The sequence below is a fragment of the Mustela nigripes genome, chromosome 2 (genome assembly GCF_022355385.1).
Source record: "Mustela nigripes isolate SB6536 chromosome 2, MUSNIG.SB6536, whole genome shotgun sequence".
In the NCBI taxonomy this organism is placed as follows: domain Eukaryota; kingdom Metazoa; phylum Chordata; class Mammalia; order Carnivora; family Mustelidae; genus Mustela; species Mustela nigripes.
This window is the reverse complement of record NC_081558.1, coordinates 144150804-144176171: the sequence shown is the minus strand read 5'-3', so window position 1 is coordinate 144176171 and position 25368 is coordinate 144150804. Positions and strand designations below refer to the sequence as shown.

The 25368-nt window shown below is 43.1% G+C and overlaps 1 protein-coding gene across 1 annotated transcript in view; it reads right to left on the bottom strand.

Annotated features, from left to right (window-relative positions):
* The window catches only part of WWTR1 (WW domain containing transcription regulator 1), a 142153-nt gene that overhangs the window by 50059 nt on the left and 66726 nt on the right, over positions 1-25368 (bottom strand). Inside the window, exon 3 of the mRNA XM_059391753.1 lies at positions 6359-6495. Coding sequence (XP_059247736.1) covers positions 6359-6495 — 137 coding nt within the window. The remainder of the gene's footprint in view (positions 1-6358; positions 6496-25368) is intronic.

Here is a 25368-nt window from a genome sequence, read left to right as displayed (position 1 = left end):
CATAAATCTGATACACTGGAAAAAGAAAAAAAGTAGCCTACACATAAATCTGACTTTTAGCAAACCTTAGGATACCTTTCTATGTGCTTTAGCAACACTGGGCTGCAGTGTCCCTTAGCTATTTTATTTGCTTCTGTTAAAAAGTTTTTCAGTGCCTTTGTGCACTTCCTAGAGGAAAGAATAAGCCAATTTACCAAACGAAGCACAGACAAGATTTTCCGTCTTGTCTTGAAAAGCATGCCCTGCAAAAAAGGAAAAAACACACACACGTGTTTATAATTTGAAGTATGGGCCAAGGCAGACCTGGAGGACTTAGACTCTGGCCTGGTGGACGGCACATTTTCAAAGGGAAAGCGTGTGTGTGTGTGTATGTGTGTGTGTGGTATTTTAAAAATTCCTATAGCATTAAAAATACTCCCTGGCTGCACTTTACCAAAAGTTTCTGAACCGGCTCGGGCTGGCAGTCTGGTGAAGCTGTTACACAGTCTTTATTTTTCCTGTTCTGTCTGGGAGGATACTGGCACCCCAGGTTGGAGCCTCATTCCAAAAAGAGGTCTGTTAATGTGTGACAGGAGCCCAGCACACCACAGTTTCTGATCATGAGGATTATCACCAAAAGGGCAAAACTGCATGTCACTTTCTCTGGGCAATAACATTTTAAAATATGGAGATATTTTAAGTCGCTACGTGATTTTGGTATGCACGTGCCGAGAAATGGGAAAACCTTGCCCGTCACACTTGTCCAGACAGCAATGTCCTTCACGTGCAGCTTGAGTGTGCCTACTTGTCACAAACCCCCTGTTAATGATCTGATGGAGAAAGAGCCGGGTTGCCAGAACATGCCTCTTCTGTCTTCTCACGACTGCTCTCTGGGGTCCACCAACTCATCCTTGCGACGCGTAAATGAAAGCGCCCAAATGAATCAGGCTATGCGCACCATGGCTGGGTTTTCCCAAGGGAGGAGCAGGCCAGCTTTCTAAGAGTGCACACCGCAAGCTCTTCCTCCCAAGTACACGGCGGCCAGAACAGTGAGGGAAAATGAGGCTACCAGCTAACAAGAACCGTCACAACATCATACTTCTCTGGGGGCTTCCTATATGTCAAGTATCAAGACAACGTTTAGGAGACAGGCATCAGAGTGGCCACGTATGTTTGCTGTCATCCCCACCACTTTTCAGGAAGGACAACAAGACTTAGAGAGGCTCATCACAAACAAAACTAGTAAATGTCTAACCCAAGAGAAACTCAGCTCTGACTCCAAGTTCTTCCCATGAACCACCAGTCAGAAAAGTTCCCTGCTTCCACCCTACCCCTTTCACCACGCTAACACCCTAACAGCCTAACTAATTTCCTTAGCAGGCCCCAGTTTCCCCCAAGCCCTCCACCCTATATATATTAGACTAGGCCCTGTGTAGAGTTCTTTTTTTTTCTCCATTTGTTTCATTTCCCCCCCCCCTTCAAAAAAATCCAGTGGGTATTAATAATGATTAATGAGACCAACAACCCACTTAAACAATACAAGGTCCTATGTGGTTTGTGTTATGAAAAAAAGTCAACTTTCAGATGTACAGATATTTTCCCCCTTCACTGTTACAGAAGAGCATGGATTCTAAGAAAGTTGTCAGCCCCAAGCAATACAGCTTCCACCCCGGGGCACCTGGGTGGCTAGGTTAGCTGGGTGTCTGCCTTTGGCTCAAGTCATGATCTCAGGGTCCTGGGACTGAGCCCTTCACTGGGTTCCCTGCTCCATGGGAAGTCTGCTTCTCCCTCTCCCCCCTGCTTGTGCTGTCTCTCTCCCTCTCTTTTAAATAAAATCTTTATTTAAAAAAAAAAAAATGGCTTCCACCCAGAGATCATCTATTCTCTTACTCTCTGAAATTCTCCAAGATCCTCCTTTCTTCTTCCATTTACTGGGCACCTCTGGTGACTGAGACACAAAAGTCACCCATCTGCTCGGACAGAATCAAGTAGGATAAAACCTCACAGAAAACCTGATTTGGCAAATACAAAAACAAAAATTTCATAGACCAAGCCAGAGATGGTTCTCTGAAATAAAAAGAATTTTTTATAAAGATTTTAGTTATTTATTTGACAGAGATACAGCGAGAGTAGGAACACAAGCAGAGGAACTGGGAGAGGGAAAGCGGGTCTTCCCGCCAAGCAGGGAGCCCGATTCAGGGCTTGATTCCAGAACCTGGGATCAAGATCCAAGTCGAAGGCAGACGCTTAATGACTGAGCTGCTCAGGGGCCCCAAGAGGGTTCCTTTTTCTCCATATCCTCACCAACACTTGTTATTTCTTGATTTTTGATACTGGACATTCTGACTAGTGTAAGGTAATATCTCACTGTGGTTTTTGGTTTGGTTTGGTTTGGTTTGATTTGCATTTCCCTGGTGATCAAGGATGTTGAGTATCTTTTTTTAAAAATATTTTATTTATTTATTTGACAGAGGGAGAGAGAGATCACAGTAGGCAGAGAGGCAGGCAGAGAGTGGGGAGGAAACAGGCTCCCTACTGAGCAGAGAGCCCTATGCAGGGCTGGATCCCAGGACCCTTAGACCATGGCCTGAGCCAAAGGCAGAGGCTTAATCCACTGAGCCACCCAGGTACCGGTACCTGAAATAAATTTTTTTTTAATTTCTTTTTTCCATTTTTCCTTTGCAGAGTCTATTTCATTTTACTTAGGCATTTAAAATATTAGTGAGTTTAGATACACAACAAATCTGCCATCCTACACAGATGGCTTTTCACTGGATACTGATGCCGCCTGGTGACAGTTTACTCTATTTTTACAAGTCACTCACTTCAGGACACCTTTAAGTGATAGGTCTCTGCCAATCAAAATATGATGTGACTTTCAAGCTACATTTCAGGAACAGATACACTGAAAAAATAAGGTATTCCTCGATAAGCTTCCTGGGGGCGGGGGTTGGGGGGTGGGGGGGCCTGCACGGAAATATTTCCACCAGAGGGCGCTATACTCACTGAAAGTAATAAATACAGTGTTCCTAATTTAAAGTATTTTGCGCTTTAACCCGCCCAAAATAAATCTTTTTTTTTTTTTTAAGATTTTATTTATTTATTTGACAGACAGGGATCACAAGTAGGCAGAGAGGCAGGCAGAGAGAGAGGAAGGGAAGCGGGCTCCCGGCTGAGCAGTGAGCCCCACCACGCGGGGCTCAATCCCAACACCCCATGGTCATGACCTGAGCCAAAGGCAGAGGTTTTAACCCACTGAGCCACCCAGGCGCCCCAATAAATCTTTTTATTGAGAGCTTTTATGATAAACAATGACATTATCTTCAAACCTAACACTGAATAAAATATGCAATAAAACTTCTTTCCACAAGGAATAATATTAACAATAAGAATAAAACAATTACAGCTTGTTATGTGCCAGGCACCACATCTATGCTCTTTACATATATAAACTCATAATAATCTCCTCATACAATAATAATCTTCATTTTATAAATAGGGAAACTAGGGCAAAATTAAGTAACAAGTCATCAAGCTAGTAATGGGCAAAGCCAGGTTTCAAATTTTCAGTCTGATTCCTAAATCCATGAACCTAACCTACAGTAAAACATAGAATCCAAAAAAATAGAGATTTATTTCTGAATGAATTTAGCAATAGCACAAATTATATAACAGCTCTATAAAATATACAATTAGCTTATTAAAGATACTAATTTTATCACCCTATATTATAATATTACATATATAATAATATTATTATTAACTGTATTTTGATATTTTCATCTGTACATAAATACCTCCCTGTGAAGGAGACATACCACTTAGTTCACTTAGTGGTTAGTTATGTTCTATTGAAAAAACCAGAATTCAGATTTAAGAAGTAGAAGGACCTGGTCTTTCTAGTTTCAAAAATCGGTAATAAAGAGTATAAACTACAGGGAGGGCTGCAGCCTGACAAAACATATTCTGAATAAATCACTTACTATTAGGAACACATTCCAAGTCTTCAGTCTTTGGCGCTTACTTGGCATCCTAGTTCCCTGTCTATCCTCAGGACACATCTGTGATTCGCTATAGGCTAGTAACACTTTTCATAATGCACAAATACTCAAACAGTGTTAGGAAAATACCCAGAATGTGTCTTGAGAAATTGGCTGCTTCGATTTATCAGAAAGCTGGAAAGTAAGGTACTGTAACTCAGCAAGAGGTAAACATGGTTCCAACACTCAGATTCCAGTTTCTTTGGATACACTCTACCAACAATGGTGCTTCTGCAGGGAGGAGGGCGCCCAAGCACACGCCAACTCATGTGTGCCGTCAGTGTTAAGTTTCAAGCATTCAAACTCCTTCTAATTTAATTAATCCACTTGTTGCACAACTTTTCAAAAATGAAGGCAAATACATAAACAACGTAAACAAGGATATTCATTCCAGTATAGTGTATCGAAGCACTAGCAACACTAGTAACAACCTAAGTACCCATCAGATGGGGGCTGCCAGTTAAATACATTCACTGTGGCATATCGCTATGTTGGGAAGATTAGGAAATCTTTCACAAGAGTAAGGCAGCTCTCTGTGTACAGATACCAAAGCAGAAGAGGCAAGGTGCAGAACAACAGGTCAAGGATGCTAGAATTCATGTAACGAAAACACATCCCCCTGACCAGAATCACTAGAGGACTCCCGGAATGGGGGATCCGAGAAAAGCTTATTTTTGAATGCTTCGAAAAAATGTTTGCATTTTTTTAACTGAGTCCTTGAAAGACTTTTTTTTCCAACTATAATGGATTATAAAATGAAAGTTAATACTTTAATAATCAGTCTTTAGAATTTTTAATGAAAATTGAATGGCTAAAAGAAACCTTGAAACCCGTCTAATGCTACCTAATTTGAGGTTCCTTTAATACGCCTGCAACTGCTTTCTATTTGAGCTCTTATGTATTTGGGACAAATGAGTCATGGGAAGTTTCAGTTTACCACTGCTGGTAAAAGAATTGGTACCATTTTCCTTGATCTGCCTGTTAGATACGAGATACAACAGAAGTTATTCCAAGTCCTTTGCTTCTGGATATATTTTACATCTGCAAGCTTTAAAATGGTAGATCCAGACTTCCTGGAAGAACAGACAATATATTTACTTGAAGCAGACTCGGGTTTACTTGAGTTCATACTCACTTTGGCTAAGTCACAGAGTGAGGGAAGGTGTCTGGGAATAATGGTTCCATTTTTATCCTGTTCATTCCTGAAAAATCCAACAGGAGATTCTTTTCACTCTAAAATTAACTATTCTGTGTATGAAGCAATATCTGGATATCTGATCTTAAATAGAAATGTTATCTTAAAATGGCACCGCCTTTTATAAAACCATAAAAGTACCCTTTATTCTTAGCCTCTGGGGGTGTGGGGGAATGACTACAATAAAAGCTGATTAGTTATGCCGCTGCAGCATACGGGTTCATATCGGACCATCTCTAGTGGGCAGAATTTTAGTTCTTTAGTAAAAGCCATTAGCAGAAGATAGTCTTTTCTCACTTCTAAAATCAGTTAAAGGGGCGCCTGGGTGGCTCAGTGGGTTAAGCCGCTGCCTTCGGCTCAGGTCATGATCTCAGAGTCCTGGGATCGAGTCCCGCATCGAGAGCCTGCTTCCCTCTCTCTCTCTGCCTGCCTCTCCATCTACTTGTGATTTCTCTCTGTCAAATAAATAAATAAAATCTTTAAAAAATAAAATAAAATCAGTTAAACACTTAAACGAGGTGAAGAGTAAGCTGCAGTGTCCTGGGGCAGCTATCTCAAGAAGCCCCCTGCAGATTAGGGAAAGGCTGAATGCCTTCTAAACCATACCAGCCTCAGTTCAAACTCCAAACTCCACTATCCACAAGCTGTACGACCTTGGGAAAGCTTCCCCATTCACAAAATGGGAATGCCATCACTTCTTGTCCGGTTGTTGTGAGCTGAATGAGATCAGGCATGAAGGCACCAAGCCTGGTGTCAATCACACATTATGCAAAATAATAAGAGGAAAGAAAGGGATCTGAGACCAGAACTGCACCTGTGGCGGTCTTCAGGAACCAAATTCACAGAATGGGGATGTGTACTTGCCTTAGCCTAGATGAAGAGAGGAGGCCTAAATGATTTTTCAAAACACTCCAACTGAGGCAACTGAAGGAGATGCAGGAACCTCAGTGTGAACCTAGGCAGCAAAACTGTGAACGGGTAGCAAAGACGCCAAGAAAAAAAGCAAAGATGGCAGAAGGGTGACACACCCAAAGACTATGTGGGTGCGCAAGTCAACACCGCGCCAGCCGGAGCTGCTTCGAGCTCCAGAGCCTCTGGGTTCAACACTTGTTCATGCAGCTCCAAGCGGATGCTCTGGGCTTACCGAGATTCGGCTGAGACACGGCCATGGACCTCTGGGGTGCTGGGGTGGACGTGGCTGCAGAGTGGAGGTTCATGGGATTCAGGGGCTGATTCATCGCCTTCCTAGGGTCTTGCCATGTGGTGATTTTTTCTATGTGACTAAAAGAAGGAAAACAATTATCTTTTTAATTGTCAGCATGACTATCATTATCACCATCACCAATAACAGCACAAGAGTTAAATGACGTCAGCTCTTCCTCCCTTAGGATCTGCTTACAAATGGCTGACACACTGTGTTTGTTTTCATCCAAGGTGATGCCTGCCCACATACCCTCCATGCAAGGGCTCCAGCAGGGACTCTGTGACTAGAAGCCCATGACTTGGTTGTCCCAGCCGTCCCTAGATGCAGAAACCCTCTTACAGGTTTTCTGCCTCACCAGTGTGTATCTCCTCTCAGCCAAGGAGTCTTCGCTCCCCAGCCTCTCAGATGTGTCGCTGCCATTCAATCACTGGGATGCCATGGTGGGAACTCCTCTCCCAAAGCAGGACCATGCTCCTGCCCCACCAACCCTCCCATGCTCTGCAGATCGCATAACTGACGTAACGAGGACATCTCTGCTGGTCTCAGCCAAAGCCGGGGCTTTTGAAACCAACCTCGTGAACATGACATGACTGAGCTCTACTAAGACCAAGGAAGGCACTGTGCGGTCCACACGGGTAATACGTAAGAACCTCAAGAAGCTTACATTCGATTCATCAAGGTAACAACTGGGAAGCTGGAGTACAGAGCAGCAGGATGTAAGTGTAGAAAGACAGGAAGACAGATGACGGAGAAACCCAACCATCAAGGCATGAAGACTTCTGAGGGCAAAGACATGATTAGAGGAAAGAAAGGGATCTGACTTTCGGTCATACACAACTTCCAGGATCCGTTATTGTCACTTAATCTCAGAGAAACTGGCCCAACATAAGCTTCTGTCCAGAGTTTCCATATGTCCGAAGAAAGATGGACAGAGGGGTGCCTAGGGGGCTCAGTGGGTTAAGCCTCTGCCTTTGGCTCAGGTCGTGATCTCAGGGTCCTGGGATCGAGCCCAGCATGGCGCTCCCTGCTCGGCGGGGAGCCTGTTTCTCCCTCTCCCTCTGCCTGCCTCTCTGCCTATTTGTGATCTCTCTCTCTTAAATAAATAAATAAAATCTTAAAAAAAAGAAGAAGAAATATGGACAGACCTCCGGCTTTGTCCGCCTCCTCGCAAACCATATCATATAAGTCATTCCTGGTGCTTCATGTACCCCGTGACATAAACTTTTTTCTGAGATTTTATTATATTTTTCTTTAAAAGATGAACATATTCACCTAGTACAATAGCTTCGTTTTACGAGTTGCAGCCGAGTTCTTTCCACAGTTATCAAAAACAAACTCTGATAGCAGAAACTGAACGTCAGCCTCTTGTTCTAAGCCTTGCAGCTAGGCTTGCCTCTCCCAAAGTAATTGTCAGTGTCAACCCCCACGCACTACAGACCCTTCTAGATCCATATGAAAGGAGCCTGATTGTTCTTTTGGTAAAACACACCTTGATTTTGAATAACAATGGCTCTCTTTGAATCCTTAGCTTGTCGCGAACCGCTATTACTACCATTAAATCTAATCCTACATCAAGGCTATCCCCCCTCACTGGAGTTGTACTTGTCTCTTCTTTTGCATCTGTTTCCTCACATTTGAATGCTGCTTCTGCTAAACTTACTCAGATTTCTTTGTCCTAGACAGCAAGTTACAGGAACGGGGAGCTCATCCACCGTCTTGAGTGAAAATTTGGCTGTTTTCCCAAGAAGGCCTTTAAATGAGTGTGATTAAAGGTAGAGGAAGTGTAATTAAGTTTAACTGTTGAGTCACCATACTGTCGGAGCCCTCAGCAGTCCTTAAAACATAATCCAAAATGAACAGGGTAAAATAAAAACTAAAACCAAGACTGTCCTAACCATAAGAGACTCTTAATCTCACAAAACAAACTGAGGGTTGTGGGGGGTGGGGGTGGGGTTATGGACATTGGGGAGGGTAAGTGCTATGGCGAGTGCTGTGAAGTGTGTAAACCTGGCGATTCACAGACCTGTCCCCGGGGGATAAAAATACGTTCTATGTTAATTAAAAAATAAATAAATGTTTTTAAAAAATTTAAGACTTACCTAAAATAATAAAGTTTAAAAAAAGCAAAGATTTTCTTTTTCTGAGAGAGAGCACGCATACGGGGTGCACGCATGAGCACACAGGAGAGGGGGAAGTGTAAAAAAAAAAACAACAAGCCAAGACTGTCCAGTTCAGAAAAACACAAATAGAGGGGGAAAGACCCAACTAAAGAGAGGGCAATCACTTACTCAAGCACAGAAAGATGAAAAAGAAGGAAACAATGGTCTTAGTTACATCTTCAGCTTAACAATTATAATTCTGTTGAAAGTTTTCATAAAATCCTTGTGTCAGCTTCTCGTCAAGTGGAAACTCATCACCAGCCTCCGGCAGTTTGTCATTGTCCTTCAGAGTCAGGAACCCTCATTGATGAGGATGTCAGAGTTAAGTAAACTCCCTTTAGCAAAGTAATTAAGAGCTAAGAAACCCTTTGACTAACCATTCCTTGAGGACCCACACTATGGAAACATGTTTTTCCAAGGTAGGTCTATCCTACATCCTTTCCACAATGCTACCGGAAGGAAAAGGAATCCTTCTCTCTTTCATGAACCTTTCTCAGACCCTCTGACACCATGGATCTCAATGCTTCTTCACCAGGAGCACCAAGAGCGCAGCCGCTGGTGGGATAAATGGGGGGAATGGGAGGGTAGGGGGAGAGAAAGTGATGCAGGTCTGCTGCGGTCTGACATGCAGCTACCGGTCAGTGGTAGGAATGACACAGGAGCCGGGACAATGCTGGTCCCCACTCTCCTCTCCCATTCCGAACCAGAAGGCTATGGCCCCTGAATCTAGGGAGAGCAGGAAGGCCCACACCCCAAGTGGTAAAATGAGCCCAGCTTGCCTAAGGATATCACCACAGCTGGCCAGCCTCCATCCCCCGGAACTGAATGCTGGGGCATTCTGGGAGGACCCTCTGGCCCCATCCCAGAGAGGTCTGACCCCAATGAGGTACAACTTGACTGTGGCTTCCAAGTCCTAGAACTCCCCCAGGACCGTGGGAGCCTCCTCAAACCAACCTTCAAAACCGCACGCCCAGCCAACACTTTGAAAGGAGTTTTGTTCCCAGCAGATTTGTTAATTAAAAGTGTCACTCATGGTATTGCCCGAAGACTAGAGTACAAGAGGGAGTCTGAAGAAAGCAATTCTCATTGCTCAGAAACAACTCGGAGAAGAAAGCCACTGGAATTCCTAGTCTTAGCACACCCACCCGTGGACCCGACACCAGCTTTGCTCTAAACGCTCAGCTCCTAGGATGTCCCGGGCCGAATGTCAAAAGCAAGGGCACTGCTCACAAGAACTTGATACATCGCTGATGATTTGATAGGAAAGCTACATTCTGCTATTGTGCAAACAAATCACTTTGCTCCCATCGCCCCTTCCCAAAGGCAGGCTAAGCCACTGGCTCTGTCGGTCACACCGCTGTCTCATCTCCGCTCCCTCTCAGTTACTGACTCATTTCCTTTCTCGGATTTCTCAGTGTAACTTTACTGTCTGCCAGGACCCGCAGTGGAGCTAGCCTGCAGCTCCCGCCTCTTCCCCGATGTCACTCCCTTGCTGCCTTCAAACCAATGTCTCTGCTGTTTTTTTTAAAAGTCTCCTTTCTCCTAAAAATTTATATATATTCATTCTCCCTACATATGTGTGTCCGAGGAATAATATGCTGTACCACTGTCATATCAGAAAATGGAACAAAAAAAGGAAAAAGATATCAAACTATTGACGGTGATACATGAGAATAAGAGGTCTGCTGGCACTTTTTTTTTCTTATCATAACTCCCTTGTACTTCCCAGGTTTTTAACAGTGACTATGAGTTGTTTTCATAAGCAGTAAAAACAAAGACACTCATGAAGGTACAACATGACGAAAAGGAAAACAAGGCATGGTCACACCGGTCATAGGGTACTAAAACGAGACTTTAGATAAGCTGTAGATTTGGCTTGTCAATGTCGAGGGGCAAAGAAAGAATTAGGAAAATGGAGTCGAGGGGCAAAGAAAGAATTAGGAAAATGGAAATCAATCACCTGGCCACATACTGTTTATAAGGAAAAAGAATACCACTTCCGAAAGAAAAGAAAAACTTTTCCTGACACCAAAAAGCCTCTTTTCTGGGCTTTAAGAAAAACAACAACAACAACAAACCTCGTAAGGGCTTCACAAAGAGACCCCGGTGGTGCAGATAACAAGATAATGGGAGTGGTCATCTCTTTCTTTGGGGGCCTCTGTGACCACTACTTATTTCCTAGACTGCCCCATTCCACAGTCACAGAAAGAGCCAACCCACTCCTCACTCCAACACATCAGGAGTCTCTGATCAGAGAAGGATTCAGGTCTGAAACGAGCTTCAGTTGCTTAAGAACTGCAGTTTTCGCTCAGGGGCAAGAAAAGTCAACATTTCTCTGAGATGATGTTTGGCTGAAAAACTGTTGTGTGAAATAATTTTTCCTTCTTGAACTAGTATGTTTTTCAATAGAGACACGGATTTAGAAAGCCATTTAATTTACTAGGGAAATTCTGTGTTGGAGGTTGAAACATTGTTGAAATGTGCAGAAGAGGGGGCAATCTCGCCACCCTCCTGGTCTCCCTCCACTGCAGGCCTGGTCCCTCCCATCAGCCTCCAGAGAATCATTAACTTAGCTCCTGTTTCCTCTTCTCCAGCCTCCTGCATGACCTTCCACCTTGAGGAACACGGGGGCCTCCAGACTTCCCCTCCTCCAGTCCTTCCGGTTTTACTCCAACCTTCCACCCCTCCCCGACACTGACAATCAGCTCTCCATCCCACCTCTAGACTCCTATCCCAAGGACAGCTGGGATCCAAGTCCCCCCGGGGTCCTTGGTCTCACATGCTTAACTGGTTGACTGAGCCACTCAGGTGCCCACACATACCTGAGTCTTAATGTTACCTCTGATCCTGTGTGACCTTGTTGGACAAGCCACTGCACCCATCCTGGTCTCAGAACCCAGATCCATGAGCACCCACAGGAGTGAAAGGAGCTAACAAACGTGAGAGTTCCTTGTTGCAAGGGTAAAATAGGTCTGTTCAGGGAAAGTAATGACAGCCGAAGTCACCTACAGGTTTCAGGACCAGTTCACAGGGCCTCCCAGGCTCACCTCCCCAGCCATGAGTTTAAGGAAGGTGGCCTCGCCAAGCCCCAGGCTGACGACGTGGGTTCAAGGTTACTCAACAGCATGCACTGTTCACCTACTGTGCACAATGCACTAGGCAGGTATAAAAATAAAAGGCATTCTGTAAATATAAAACCCTGACTAACAGCAGAACCATCAAAGGCGAAGATAAAATCTTAACCTGTAAAAATAGAACCCACCTGCTTCGTACAGTCCAAGAAAAAGCCTGGCATTTTGGGATGAATTTATCCTCCAGCCTATGACCACGACCTATTACACTAACTTTATGGAAGGAAGCCACACAACAAAGACTTTCTGAAATAGAGAAGGTCTATGTAATACATTTTGTATTGCTGGAAGCATACGAAGATACAAAAATAGAAATGATTCTGAGTGCTTGATTTTGAAAGAATTTAGAGTTCTTAGCAACATAAGCTGCTTGCCTATTTCTATGGGCAAAGATTTCATCTCTCAATGTAAGTGTTCTGCCTTTTTACTCCCCCTCCACCCCACCCTCACTGCTTTAATATATTCAAGTTTCACATTACTGTCAGCCATTACTCGGGGCTCCCTGCCAGCAACAGAGCTGTTAGGACAGGACTTAGAAGTAGCCTCCAACCTGCCTCTTCTTTTCCACCACAAACTAGCTAGGCAGTTCAAGAGAACCACACCAATGAGATGGGAATTTAAAGGCAGCCTGAGGTTGTAAAACCAAGGTCAACTGATTCAAAACTCAATTCACATTCAACGCCGCTTGGTGCTAGTCCCCTGACCATCCCAGGCTCTCTTCAAGTTCTCCCTTCACTCTCTCTTTGTTGGGGGCCGGGGGGGGGGGGGGGGGGGGGGGGGTTGCTAATATTAAATGGAACATAAGCTCTTTCAATGACAGAAATGATCCTATGGGCATAGCTAAGTGTTCTGTACATAGTAAGCATTTGCAAAACAATACCCATGCAACCCTCATAATACTCACAAACCAACTTAGAGCATATGTAAACTATTTTCCTTTGCTTCTTTAATTTTTTAATTTTTTTAAGATTTTTATTTATTTGGGGCGCCTGGGTGGCTCAGTGGGTTAAGCCTCTGCCTTCAGCTCAGGTCATAATCCCGGGGTCCTGGGATCGAGCCCCACATCAGGATCTCCGCTCAGCAGGGAGCCTGCCTCCTCCTCTCTCTGCCTGCCTCTCTGCCTACTTGTGACCTCTGTCTGTCAAATAAATAAATAAAATCTTTAAAAAAAAAAAGATTTTTATTTATTTGACAGAGAGAGAGAGCACGGAAGCAGGGGAAGTAGTAGGGAGGCACAGGGAGATGTCTCACAGGAAATCCCAGCACAGGACTCCATTCCAAGACCCGGGGATCCTGACCTGAGGCAAAGGCAGACACTTAACCAAGACATTAAGATGGTTTTTGATTTACGAAACCCATTCACCACCCTCTTAATCACATCACCCTTTATCACAAATGTACAGAGCTAAAGATTATTTGCTTAGAAAGTGCTAAATCAACTTTGCAACTTGCTCGTTCTGAACCAGTTCAATTAAAACCATCAATGTTAAAAATGGAAATTGAAACAGATTTGCGTGAGGCTGATAATTTCTCAGCAAGGGCTTGCCAAGTTAAGTTTGACCCATTGTCAGCAGGCAACAAATGCTATGCCAATACTTAATCCTGTACCAGATGGCAAGAAGACTTGTCCGAGAATCACGCTGAAGTCCCGAAATGTTCCCCAGTGAGATTTAAAATACAAAGAAGCAAAACACTGGTTTACTTTCTTAGGTTCCGGGAATAAATGCTGCCTGTGTTTCAATTACATTAAACATGCTGGCAGTGTGTTCTTATTTAAATTTCAGGGCCTAGGAAATGACACATTGTATCTTACTCATATCTTGCATTTCTTTGAGTGGTGTCTTTTGTTTTGTTTTGTTTTTTTGCCAGTGGTACTCAGCTATTCCGACTGACACCAGGGGTGGGTCTTAACCACAAGAACAAAGACAGCTGGAGTGCACACTTATTAATTCTCCCAGACCCAGATGTACACTCCTCCAAGTTACTTCCTCTGCTGTCACCTAAAACCAGAACCTAGTGGAAACTGATCACTTGTGAGCCCCTGAGCCCCCCCCGGGGGGGGACTTATAGCAAGGAGAGCTATCATCACTGTGATAGCTCGCAGCCCACTTCTAAACTGGCAACCTAATCTGATTCATAGCCATCTATTAAGCTATTCCCCTCTGCTTCACCCTATCAGTCCAGTTGGATAACCGGGAGTAGGCTTTTGAACTACAATATACTGATAATTGGAAATCAAGTGCTGGCATGTCACCTGGCTGAACTGTTTTAGTTTATTTCCAAAGCCATCAAACTCCTTCCCAGGTTTTCATCCTTCCTATTGTCACCCTAATTGAAGATTCTTTGCCATAAAGCAACTTGGACACCACTATGTTACAATTCTTTTTCTGTTCTGCCCAAATCCTGGTCGGTACTATCTCTTGCTGGTCCATTAGAATAAAAGATAGGAAGAGGTTAGGGGAAAAAAAAAAAAAAAAAAAAAGTTAGGCTTCAAAGGTACATCACTGACACCTCCATTAGCGAAGCATTCGTATCATTCACAAATTAAATCCCAAAGCCATAAAAACGGTCTCATGCCACCCAATAAAGGTGACTGTTCCCATAATGGAAGCGTGCCTCCTAGACAGCTCATCCTTCTTCGAAACCACAAGGAATTTATAGCTGAAAGGTTCTGCTCTGATTTTCACTTAGGCAGCTCACAGGAATAAGTCCTATATAAATAGGGGATTTTTTCAGGATCCTCTAATAAAAGATGATACAAGACCAGAAGCATTATTTTGGTGCATGCTTCCGGTCTCTACCATTCACTTGCCAATTCACAAACATTTCAGAGTCCTCTGGAATTCTCAATGAATGGCAGGGATTGTATTTTTAACTATGAGGTTCTAATCCTCGACTTCCATTGCAGGCGCACCAGGAAGCCTTCCCTCATTTAAATTAGCAGGGGTAGTGGCCACGCCAGTGTGGAAGATCCACTCGCACTTACGCTGCAGCCAGCTGTGGCGATCTATTGACTCAGAAATCCTTTCCACTGAACAGGGCCACCTTTTCTGCAGACTCCACTCCCAGACCCCCTCGGTCAGGGCAGAAGCTGAGTCAAGGAGAGGGGCCGTCCGCCCCACTTGATGCGGTCACATCCACGGGTCCTCCAGAGCACTGCTGCTGGGGTGGGGAGGAAGGCGGCAGGATGAATGTGCCCCTCCTGGAGAAAACCACTTTGGGAAGCTAGTGACTCAGCAATAAAGCCCCAAGGTATGACTCAGCCCCCTCACCTCAGAGGGTGAGGCGCCTCATTGTGTTAGAGGCACCCGGACATCGCCCAACACAGGCAAACCTGCCTTCACCTCTGCAAACCGAACCAAACTCTTACTTAATCTTATTTTTCCTATTCCCTAAAAGAGCAAGAAGAAAAAGAGAAGGACTAGGTTTCTGTTTGCTTGTCTGCCATAGGCCAAGAGCCCTATTACAGAACTCTGGCTGTTCTGTGATTTTATTATCAACACTTAGCATTTTTTCCTCTTCTCAAGTCAGGATCAACAGTGCTAGTAAAAGATTCATAAATCATGCTAAATTTCTCCTATGGAAACCGAACAACAATGGAAGAGTATATACCACTACTTTTTATTATTTCCAGATATCTAGTCTCTCTTCCTACTTTCCCCTTTTTCACAAACAAAACCATGCGGTGGGAAGGAGAAGAGGAGAAAAGATGAGGTTCTTTATGAATGGTAACTTCTATATGAATGGTGACTTCTAGACTCATCAAGAGGCATTTCTTCATTCGACAAGCGTTTACCAAGGAACCCTATCTTCCATGGGGACTCAGTTCCCAGAATCGGTTTTGGGAAATGTGGGGTGTGGTGAAAGGAACCTCCGAAAATCCTTTAAAGGGCCCATAAGTGTGCGGTCTCCTAGGCTTTATGTATGTTACACTGTCTTTCAGTGTCCGAAACAGCCACTTCCCTCCAGGGTTAAGACATGGTACTGTTTCTTCAGCCTAGCTCCAGGTGAGACAATGCTGTCCCCAAATTGTTACCTTGAGATTCCTAAGCATGTAGTGTTGAATTTGTGCCACTTAAACAGGCATGAAGTCCTAAGTGCCTTTGTGGTCTTCCGAGCCAACATGGACCTATCATCAGACGATCCAGTGTGGGCCGCAGGAGCTAGCAATCAAACGGCAGTGAGGTAGTGGCCAAGAAATAATGAATGAGTGGAGGTTAACAGACACAAATCCTGGGTTTTTTTGTTACTATAAATGGTCCAGAGCCTGACATTCTGTCCTGGTAGCTATGCGTTCGATACTCTCCCCAAATCAGCAGTGTCTGACATCTGGGAAGCAGCTTTAATCTCGCAATCATTTCTTAGGTTTGTTTTTAAGCCACTGGGTTACTTGAAATGCTAAAATACTTTGAAAATTGTTTTTCCAGGCTCTCCGTGCCCAGCACATGTGTCAATGTGTTGTTTTTCCAGTTGTTCCCCCAGTATGTCTTAGTCCACACTGCTTGCCCACTCCAAAGCCACTCCAGACAAAAACACGGTTCAACTGAACTGCTAATGCCCTTCTGTCTCTTCTTTCTAATGGGGCCAACTGAATTAGATGTCACTTGCCCAAAAGAAGAGGGCAAAGCCTCCTCAAAACCAAGAATTCTTTTGGATTCGTCTAGCTTCACTTCCATTCAGGCAAAGAGATTTGACTCCTCTTCATTGGTTTTGTTTTTCTAAGTTCTGAGAAGAGAATGAGCCACACTGGGCTCCGGTCCTCGGAGCCACTATGCGTGCACATGCTTGAGGGCCATGACCCAGCTGGCACTGGAGAACAGACTGGCACAGACCCCAATCCCGTCTGCAGAAAGACTCAAGTACTTTTCAGAGCCAGCGTCCCATTTCGCAAGAAATGATTTAGAGGATGGAAGACAAAAACTGAGGCCTTGAAAGAGATGGAATTAAGCTTCAGAGTCAGGGAAGGGAGAGGACCACTGGAGACCTAGAAAAATGGGGCAACCCGACTTAGGTTTTGTGTTTTAAACCCAGACCACAGGGGCACCTGGGTGGCTCAGTCAGATAAGTGTCTGTCTTTGGCTCAGGTTATGATCCTGGGGTCCTGGGATGGAGACCCGCACTGGGCTCCCTGCTCAGCGGGAAGCCTGCTGCTCCCTTGCCCTCTGACTGGCACTCTGCCTACTTGTGTGCACTCTCTCACTCTCTGTCAAATAAATAGTAAAGAAAAAAATCTATTTAAAAAAAATTAGATTTAAAAAAATAAACCCAGCCCACATATCTTTTCACATGTATTTCCTGGCATCTGTGGCTGAAAGTATCACCCAAAAGGGGCAGAACATTCCACAGTATTTTCTAACTTTGCCCCTGCTATTAACCAGCTAAAAGAACACTGTAACTTCACCTAGCATCTCCAGGTCTCAGTGTCCTCCACTGTAAAATGGGCACAAAAATATCCATTTCGTAAGTTTGTTTTGAATATTTCATCAAATAACAAAAGTAAAGTGCCTCCACAGAGCCAGACATAGATGGCACCCTGAATATTTTTTTAAAAGACTTATTTATCTGAGATTGAGAGTGCCCAAAGGGGCAGAACACAGAGCAGAGCTCGATCCCACAACCCAAGGGATGGTGACCGGAGCCAAAACCAAGACTTAATCACTCAATCAACGGGGCCACCCAGTTGCCCCATGACACTATACATATATTAACTCCCCTTTTATCCCTTATGAACTCTATCCCAATGGTTTAAAGGGATCCGAGGAATTCAAACGCACAAAAATCAGCAAACACACTATAGTACAATGAACCTGCCAAAAATGGAGGGAAATAACAGTGAACAACCATTCACTCTAAAAACTACAGATATACTTGATTTCACAGAGTGGCGAAGTAGTAATTGATTTAGAGAAAATATTCTCAAAAGAAATAGGCCTAGTTAACCACCAGCCCTTGGGTGATCCCTCCACGTTTGCCTTGGTTTGTTTTTTTTTGTTTTGTTTTGTTTTTTTGTTTGTTTTGCATTATAATGATATCAACTCTCAGAGCCAGTGTAAGAAAAAGCCAGTTAATAGTCCTTTATTGTCTTTGTCAGGGAGGCTCTTTACTTTTTTTAAAGAGATTTTATTTATATATTTTACAGAGAGAGACACAGAGGGGGGGGAACACAAGCAGGAGGAGTGGGAGAGGGAGAAGTAGGGAGAGTGGAAGAGGGAGAAGCAGGGGGAGTGGAAGAGGGAGAAGCAGGCTTCCCACTGAACAGGGAGATTGATGTGGGGCTCGATGGTGTCTGTCAGGGAAGCACTTCTGGTGGTGATGAGCACCCCATGTCAGCACACAAGACTTTCTGCCCACATTTAAAGTAGAAAAGGATTTTAGCTTGAAGTGAAAAGCAAGATAAGATTGAACACTAAAAAAATAATACCTGATGCCTTTCCATTTTTCCTAACAGAAATGCTCAAGAAATTTTAGGCCAATTTAGTTTTGTAATCATTTACCAGGTGACTAACAATCGTTCGCCCCCACAGTTCGCCCCCAAATGTAAGTACTGATCAGTTACAGAAATGCAAGAAGACTTTAAGACTTTAAGCTTCTGTGACTCCACAAATGGAGAAACAAATTTAGCCTCAAAAGTACTATAGTTTTATACAAAACACGTTGATGCAAACTCCAAATAGAGTTAACTTGGTACCCACAGGTAGAGGTTTAATTAAAAAAAAAAAAATACAATAGTGCTTTAATCTTTAATTATTAAAGAACAGAAACATGTATCTGTTTCAACTTCTTATGACTTATTTCCCTAACCAAACCCCACTGTTCTTCACTAAAGTAGCTGGGATTATTTCTCATATAAAATAAACATCTGGGGCGCTAGGTGGCTCAGTTAAGCGTCTGCCTTCAGCTCAGGTCATGATCTCAGGGTCCTGGAATGGAGCTTCTTGCATCGGGCTCTCATTTCAGCGGGGAGCCTGCTTCTCTCTCTGCCTGCTGCTCCCTCTGCTTGTGCACGCTCTCTCTCAAATAAGTACAATCTTTTAAAAAAAAAATAAAAGAATAAAATAAACGTCTATTTACGTGTATGTAATTTTTAAATTGGTGTGACTTTAAACTTACAGGAAACATGCAAGAATACACAAGGTACTTCCACCTACTGATTCACCCGCTGTCTTTTTTTTTTTTTTTCAAAGTTAGTTCTGATGGAAAAGTAGCCCTAGAATAATCATCTGTTTTTATATGGCCCCATAGTAACAGTAATAGGTGGATAGGTCATTTTTCCAGCTTTGAAAAAGAAGTGAATCTTATTCTTTAACTTATGCAAGATTTAAAAAAAAAAAAAAAAAAAAAAAGGGAAAAAAAGCTAAGATAACCAGCCTGAATAACCAAGTCACAAAGCAAAGTGACACTAGATTTGATAACATCTAAACAAAAGCAGTAACAATATGGCAATAACATGACCCTTAATACCCTCTCAAGAAGGAGAGAACAGACCCCACCCAAGTGGAGAAAACCACAGGCAGATGAGTCCTCTATTTTCTGAGCTGCTGATGGCCACACCACAGCCTAACTGAAATCAAACACTTATGTTTAAACACAGACTTGGCCGGTGCAGCTTTTTCACTATGTTTTTTACTTAAATTGGCTGGGAGCGTTTTCAAACAGGGTGAGAGCCACCTCGGTTTGGTTAATTTATTAACTGAACCCTACAAATAAGTTATTCTTAGAAGCTGAGGAAATCCGTGTGAAAAACATTAAAATTCTCAGGCAAATGTCCTTCCGATATTTGAAAGGAATGTTCTACTTACACGGATATACATTTTGAAGAAAAATCTGTAAATATACAGATTTACATTTTGAAGAAAAAACTGTAAATATATCAAAAATCTGTGTGTCACTCTCTGAAGAATGTGTGTTTTAAACAAAGGAAAAAAGTTTCAGGAAAACAGCTTTTCTTTTTTAAAGATTTTATTTATTTACGAGAGAGAGTGAGAGACAGCACAAGCAGGAAGGAGCAGAGAGAGAAAGAGAGAGAGGGAGAGAATCTCAAGCAGGCTCCAGGCTGAGCATAGAGCCTGAAGCGGGTGTGATCCCACAACCCTGAGATCATGACCTGCGTTGAAACCAAGAGTTGGACGCTTAACTGACCGCACCACCTAGGAGCCCCAGAAAAATACCTTTTAAAATGCCCATAAAATGCTCACAAAAGAACCACAGCCTCACTGAAGGTCACCCTTGCACATTACTATTCTTAAACTGGTACCATCTTTCTGGAGGGCAGTTTGTCAACATGTAATACGATCCTTGAAAATGCTTCGATCAGGCAACTCCACTTCAACAAAGTTTACAAGGAAATAATCTGATAGATATGGCAGAACTGGCTGCCTGCTTCAGAGTATCTGCTTTCCCCTTCTTCTAGGTGCTAGATATGGCCGTGAAACTAATTTCTAGACAGTAAACAGAAGTGCTATGTGGGGGGCACCTGGGTGGCTCAGTAGGTAAGCATCTGCCTTCAGCTCAGGTCATGATCCCAGGGTACTGGGATGGAGCCCCAAGTCAGGCTCCCTGCTCAGCAGGAAGCCTGCTTCTCTATCTCCCACTGACTCTGCTTGTGTTTCCTCTCTCACTGTGTCTCTGTCAAACAAATTTTTTTTTTTTAATCTTAAAAAAAAAAAAAAAAAGAAGTGCTACGTGGAATTCTGGGAAAGTTCTTTAAATAGAAGAGACAGACTTTTCTGCTTCCCACCTTACTCTTACCCCCAGCTTGGAATGTGAAGATGATGGCCAGAGCTACAGCAGCCCTCTCAAAACATGAGGAATGAAAGCCACGCAGTAAGGACAAAAAAGATAAATGCATGTGGAGCTACCAAACCAGCACTATACTGCCTTACTTTAGATTTCTTTAATGTTAGAGATAAATAAGCCATCTCCTTTCATAGCCCTGTTAATCACAAACGTAACTCCAACACAATACAGAAAGTAGGCAAGATGCATAAGCAGAGACGTCCATTGTAGTTCTGTTCATAGCTTAAATGTAGTTAAGTGGTTAAATAAATTATGGTTCAGTCAGATAACAGAACACCGAACAGACATTATAAATGACACAGATCTATTACTTGTTTAAACGAAAAGATGTTCACAATATATTGCTATGTGAACAGGATCCCATTTGGGTTAATACATATACATATGAAAGAAGGGAAAGTAGGCTTTATTCAATTCTTTAGATTTCTTTGTATTTTCTACATTTCAGCAATAAGCATCTTTTTTTCCAATCACAAAAAAGGCATGAGAAAAGCTATCCTCCCCCCTCAACGAACTCCCCTCCTGCTTCAAAAATAATGTGGCATTCCACATTTGAACCTACAACTGCTAATTACAGCCTCTGAGAATAATTCCACAGCTAAGAGTACAGGGTTGAAAAGCTTGTCAGTCCCTTAACTGTGACTTGGAAAAGGCGCCATCGTAATACTCCCGAGAGTGCTCAGCCTAAAGGAGCTCGGAACCAGAGAGGGGCACGAGAGAGGGGGGAAGCCAGTAGAAGGAAGGGATAAAGAGGATCAACGAACATTCTATAATTAAGCAATATTGTAGGGCTGCCTCTAGCAGGTGTTTGAGCAGGGGGCAGGGAGCTAAACAAGGTGATGACAGACAGGAACGGCTGTCTCCTGGGGCAGATCAAGAGGGGCCTGTCATCCCGGGCCCCATCTACACTTCCCAGGACAATCTGAGGCACCTTATATCCAGCACCTGGCCCTTTGGAGACTTCCAGCTGCAGTGCTGTGATTGCTGTCATCTACCTAACCCAGAGGGGAAAGGTATTTGTTGTATCTAGAAAGATTAGGATGAAACTATCTTCGATTGTTCTTATGAAAGAGAATGCATAACTCACTTAAGTGTGTTTGTTTTCTTGTCACACCTGAATTTCTCCTTTTTTCTTTTTAAAGGAAGAAACCTACCCTTGCAGCTGTATTTTTCATTTTTAAGTCCAATGTTGATTACATACTCACTCCAAATAAAGGTTTGTTTTTTTTTTTTTACTCCAAATAAAGGTTTAAATGGAGTTTAATGACCAACCACAGCCTCCTCCACCTCCCACTGTAAGGTACTTCCTGCTTTCAAACCCTTTACGCAACTGCCATTGACTTGGAGAGGAACTCCGCAAGGAATGAGCAGGACACACATCACAATACTGTCAGAGGAAATGGAATTTTCTTTACAGGATGCACTTTGAGTCTTCCTTTCCACAATGCTTCCTAAAATGCCACTGAAATTGATGGGAGACTTTAAATATGGCCTTCAATTTCTCAGTAGTTCCCCCTGTGGAATGAGTGTAGAAGGTCTGACAACACGGCCAAGAATTCAAAAACTACTCATGAAATAAATGACCAAAAAAAGAAAGGCATGAGTGAATATATTTAATGGTCTTCCTTTAGCAAAGCATTTTACTTCTCAGTGTCTGTATTAAATGAATCTTATGCGTATCTGACATACCTTTATCTACAGAACATTCAAGAACTCATCCCACAAGATTTGTTCTTTACCTGTGCTGGGACAAGGACATGAGTGCTAGAGAATGCTACAAAATCTTCTACAACAGATGAACACTACTTAGCAAACTGACTAAGCCTCTATCGGGGTGCCACCCACCATGGGCCCTGAAAATACACCTCCTCTGCCACATCAATAAATGTGTGTGGAATGAGTGAATGAATGAATGAACCGGTATTAATATTCATTAATACTAATAGTCATGGATAGTAATTCATATTAGCCATACATGATAATATTCACAATAATGATGGCAATAATGATGTCTGATGATAACAACTGACATTTATGTAGTGTTTACCAGCTTCAAAAATTATCTTATTTTGATCTTCACATAATAGATTTATTCATCTCCAGTTTTAAGATCCAGAAACTGGGTTGAGAGGTTAAATGACTTAACGGATTCCTTGAGGTTCCATATGGCACACTAGAGAGTCCAATCTCGTTCTCATCCCTGGGTCTGGGTTTTTTTTCCCACAATATGCCTTGTGAAGCAAAAAAGCTGACGTGAGTAAGCCAGAACATTAGGAAGGAAGGAAAAGCGTAAGGACAGTCAGTGCTGCTGTGAACTTGACCCTGTCCTAGAACCACATCTCCTTCAGACTCCGTCCTTTGGAGGAAAAGGCCCCACAAGATAGATGCATCCCCCTCTTGTCTCAGTAACCCACCACTATCCTCCTGGTCCCTCCTGGAGCCCCTGAGTTACAAACTGCCGCGTGCAAACTTGCCTGCCAAGCTGACCTTTTAATTGCCTGGTTTTAATCAGGCCCATCCCAGCAAGGAAAGGGGTTCTCGTGACAGTGAAGTAAACTGGCTGCATACAATCCTGCAGTGGCCTGCTAGGGTGCAAGGAAAGGAGGAAATGTAGGTGCTACTTTAAAAACGTCAACCCAAGGGTACCTAGGGGGGTTCAGTCAGTGAAACGTCTGCTGCCTTCGGCTCAGGTCACGATCCTGGAGTCCCAGGATGGACCCCCGAATGGGGCTTGCCTGCTCCCTGCTCCTCCCTCGGCCTGCTGCTACCTCTGCCTGTGCCCTCTCACTCACTCTCTCAAATAAATAAATAAAAGCTTTAAAAAATAATAAAAACAAAAACATAAACCAAACACAAAGCAGAAGCCCAACTCTCTGCTATGACTTAAAAGAAAGAGGCCCTGTCTCCTGGGAAGTCTGTTCCTTCAGAAACCAGTCTCTGGCCATAATAGCTTCAGTCTGACTTGTCCTTAGTTTTTATTAATGCTGTTTACTAGGAAAAATATTTGAATGGGGTTGGTGCTCCATAAAATAAATGTGTTCATTCTATAATATATTAGGTTAGTAATATATATAATTGTTTTTTATAATTGACTTTGTCTTTATAATTGACTTTGACTATAATTCAACACCTACAGTAATCCTTTTTTTTTTAAAAGATTTTATTTATTTATTTGGCAGACAGAGATCACAAGTAGGCAGAGAGGCAGGCAGAGAGAGAGGAGGAAGCAGGCTCCCTGCAGAGCAGAGAGCCCGATGTGGGGCTCAATCCCAGGACCCTGGGATCATGACCTGAGCCGAAAGCAGAGGCTTTAACCCACTGAGCCACCCAGGTACCCCCACCTACAGTAATCTTGTAAGAATTTCTCAGACTAAAGCTCACTTGCCTGGCTTATCTTAGCCTCCTTTTGTAGGAACATGTGGGGAAAAAATGGTCAAAGGAACCTTTTTGGAGCAAATGAAGAAAATACAGTTCATTTAGACAGTCACAAAAAAGTCAAGTTTCTATCATTTTCTTCTTGATTACATTTCAATGTACTAAAAGACCTCTATTTTTCCTGACATCATATGGTAACTAAAATTTGTACGTTTTCCTGCACTTCCATATTAACATCGTATTTATTATGTGTTTGACTATGCAAACATGAACCCTTTCTCAAAGTCATTTTTTGGTTCTTATTTGACAGAGAGAGACACACAGCAAGAGAGGGAACACAAGCAAGGGGAGTGGGAGAGGGGTAAGCAGGCTCCCTGCTGATCAGGAAGCCAGATGAGGGGCTCCATCCCAGGACCTTGGGATCATGACCTGCGTGCTATGGTGGAGGCATGGCAAGGTTAGTGGCTACTAAGTCCCTGTGAGTAATTAGGGGGAAAGACACCATTGAATCAGCCAATCTCATCACGGCATGGAAGGACCTCATCCGGCCTTTCAACCTCAAATCCACTTCTCAGGTAACGAAGGCTTTCTGGCTCAGTCACACCATCTGTGAGGAGGTAAGGTATGGGCTGGGTAGCCTCGAGTGTGTTCCACAGGATTTTAGTCCTAGAAGATCATCATCCCTCACACCTCCACCCAAGAGATGTTACCAAAGAAGTCTGGGGAACACTCAATGTTCTGTTTTCCCTCCTAAAAAATTCACATTATATGCATCATTATAAAAGGCCCTGGATTTGAATAAGCTTAAACCAACATTTCTCTAATTTACTTAAGTGTAATCTTTTTTTTTTTTTTAATTTTACTAATATGCTGTAGAATACATTTAAGAAATGGAATACGCCATGTGTGGTATTTATGCAGGCACAGCTTCCGACTCAGTTCAGTAGCACAGTCTGAACACAGAACATACTTCAGACAGCACAGCAGTATTTTTATACCCAACTGACCAACAGGGAGAAACTATAGGCAGATCCTACAGAGTGTCGCTGGGCAAATGTTAGTACGTTGTTATGAAGCCCTGATTCCAAAACATCCTGACGACAAAGTTCAACCTTACATCAGAGTTACAGAGATTAGAGATCAAGACAGAGGCATACACAGGCATGGAAACAAACAGGTGTGTGTATTGAACACAAGTTTTATCTCAAGCTTTCATATACAAAAATATTTACATATATACATGCATGTATGCATTCCCATAAATGAAAACTTAAAAATAAATTTCTCTGTTTAAAAAGTGAGTGGAGTTGTCTGCACCCAGAAGCTGTCAACCTTCCTCCTTACTTTGAAACTGGGAGCCCGGGGGGTGTCTATTCTTAGCGTGCTCTCAAAATGTAGTTTCTCCTGGCTCAGGGTCACAGCTGCAGCAAAGCTCTCAGGGCGGCTCCTGTCCATCCCCTTGAAACAACTGGTGGGAACCTAGTACTCA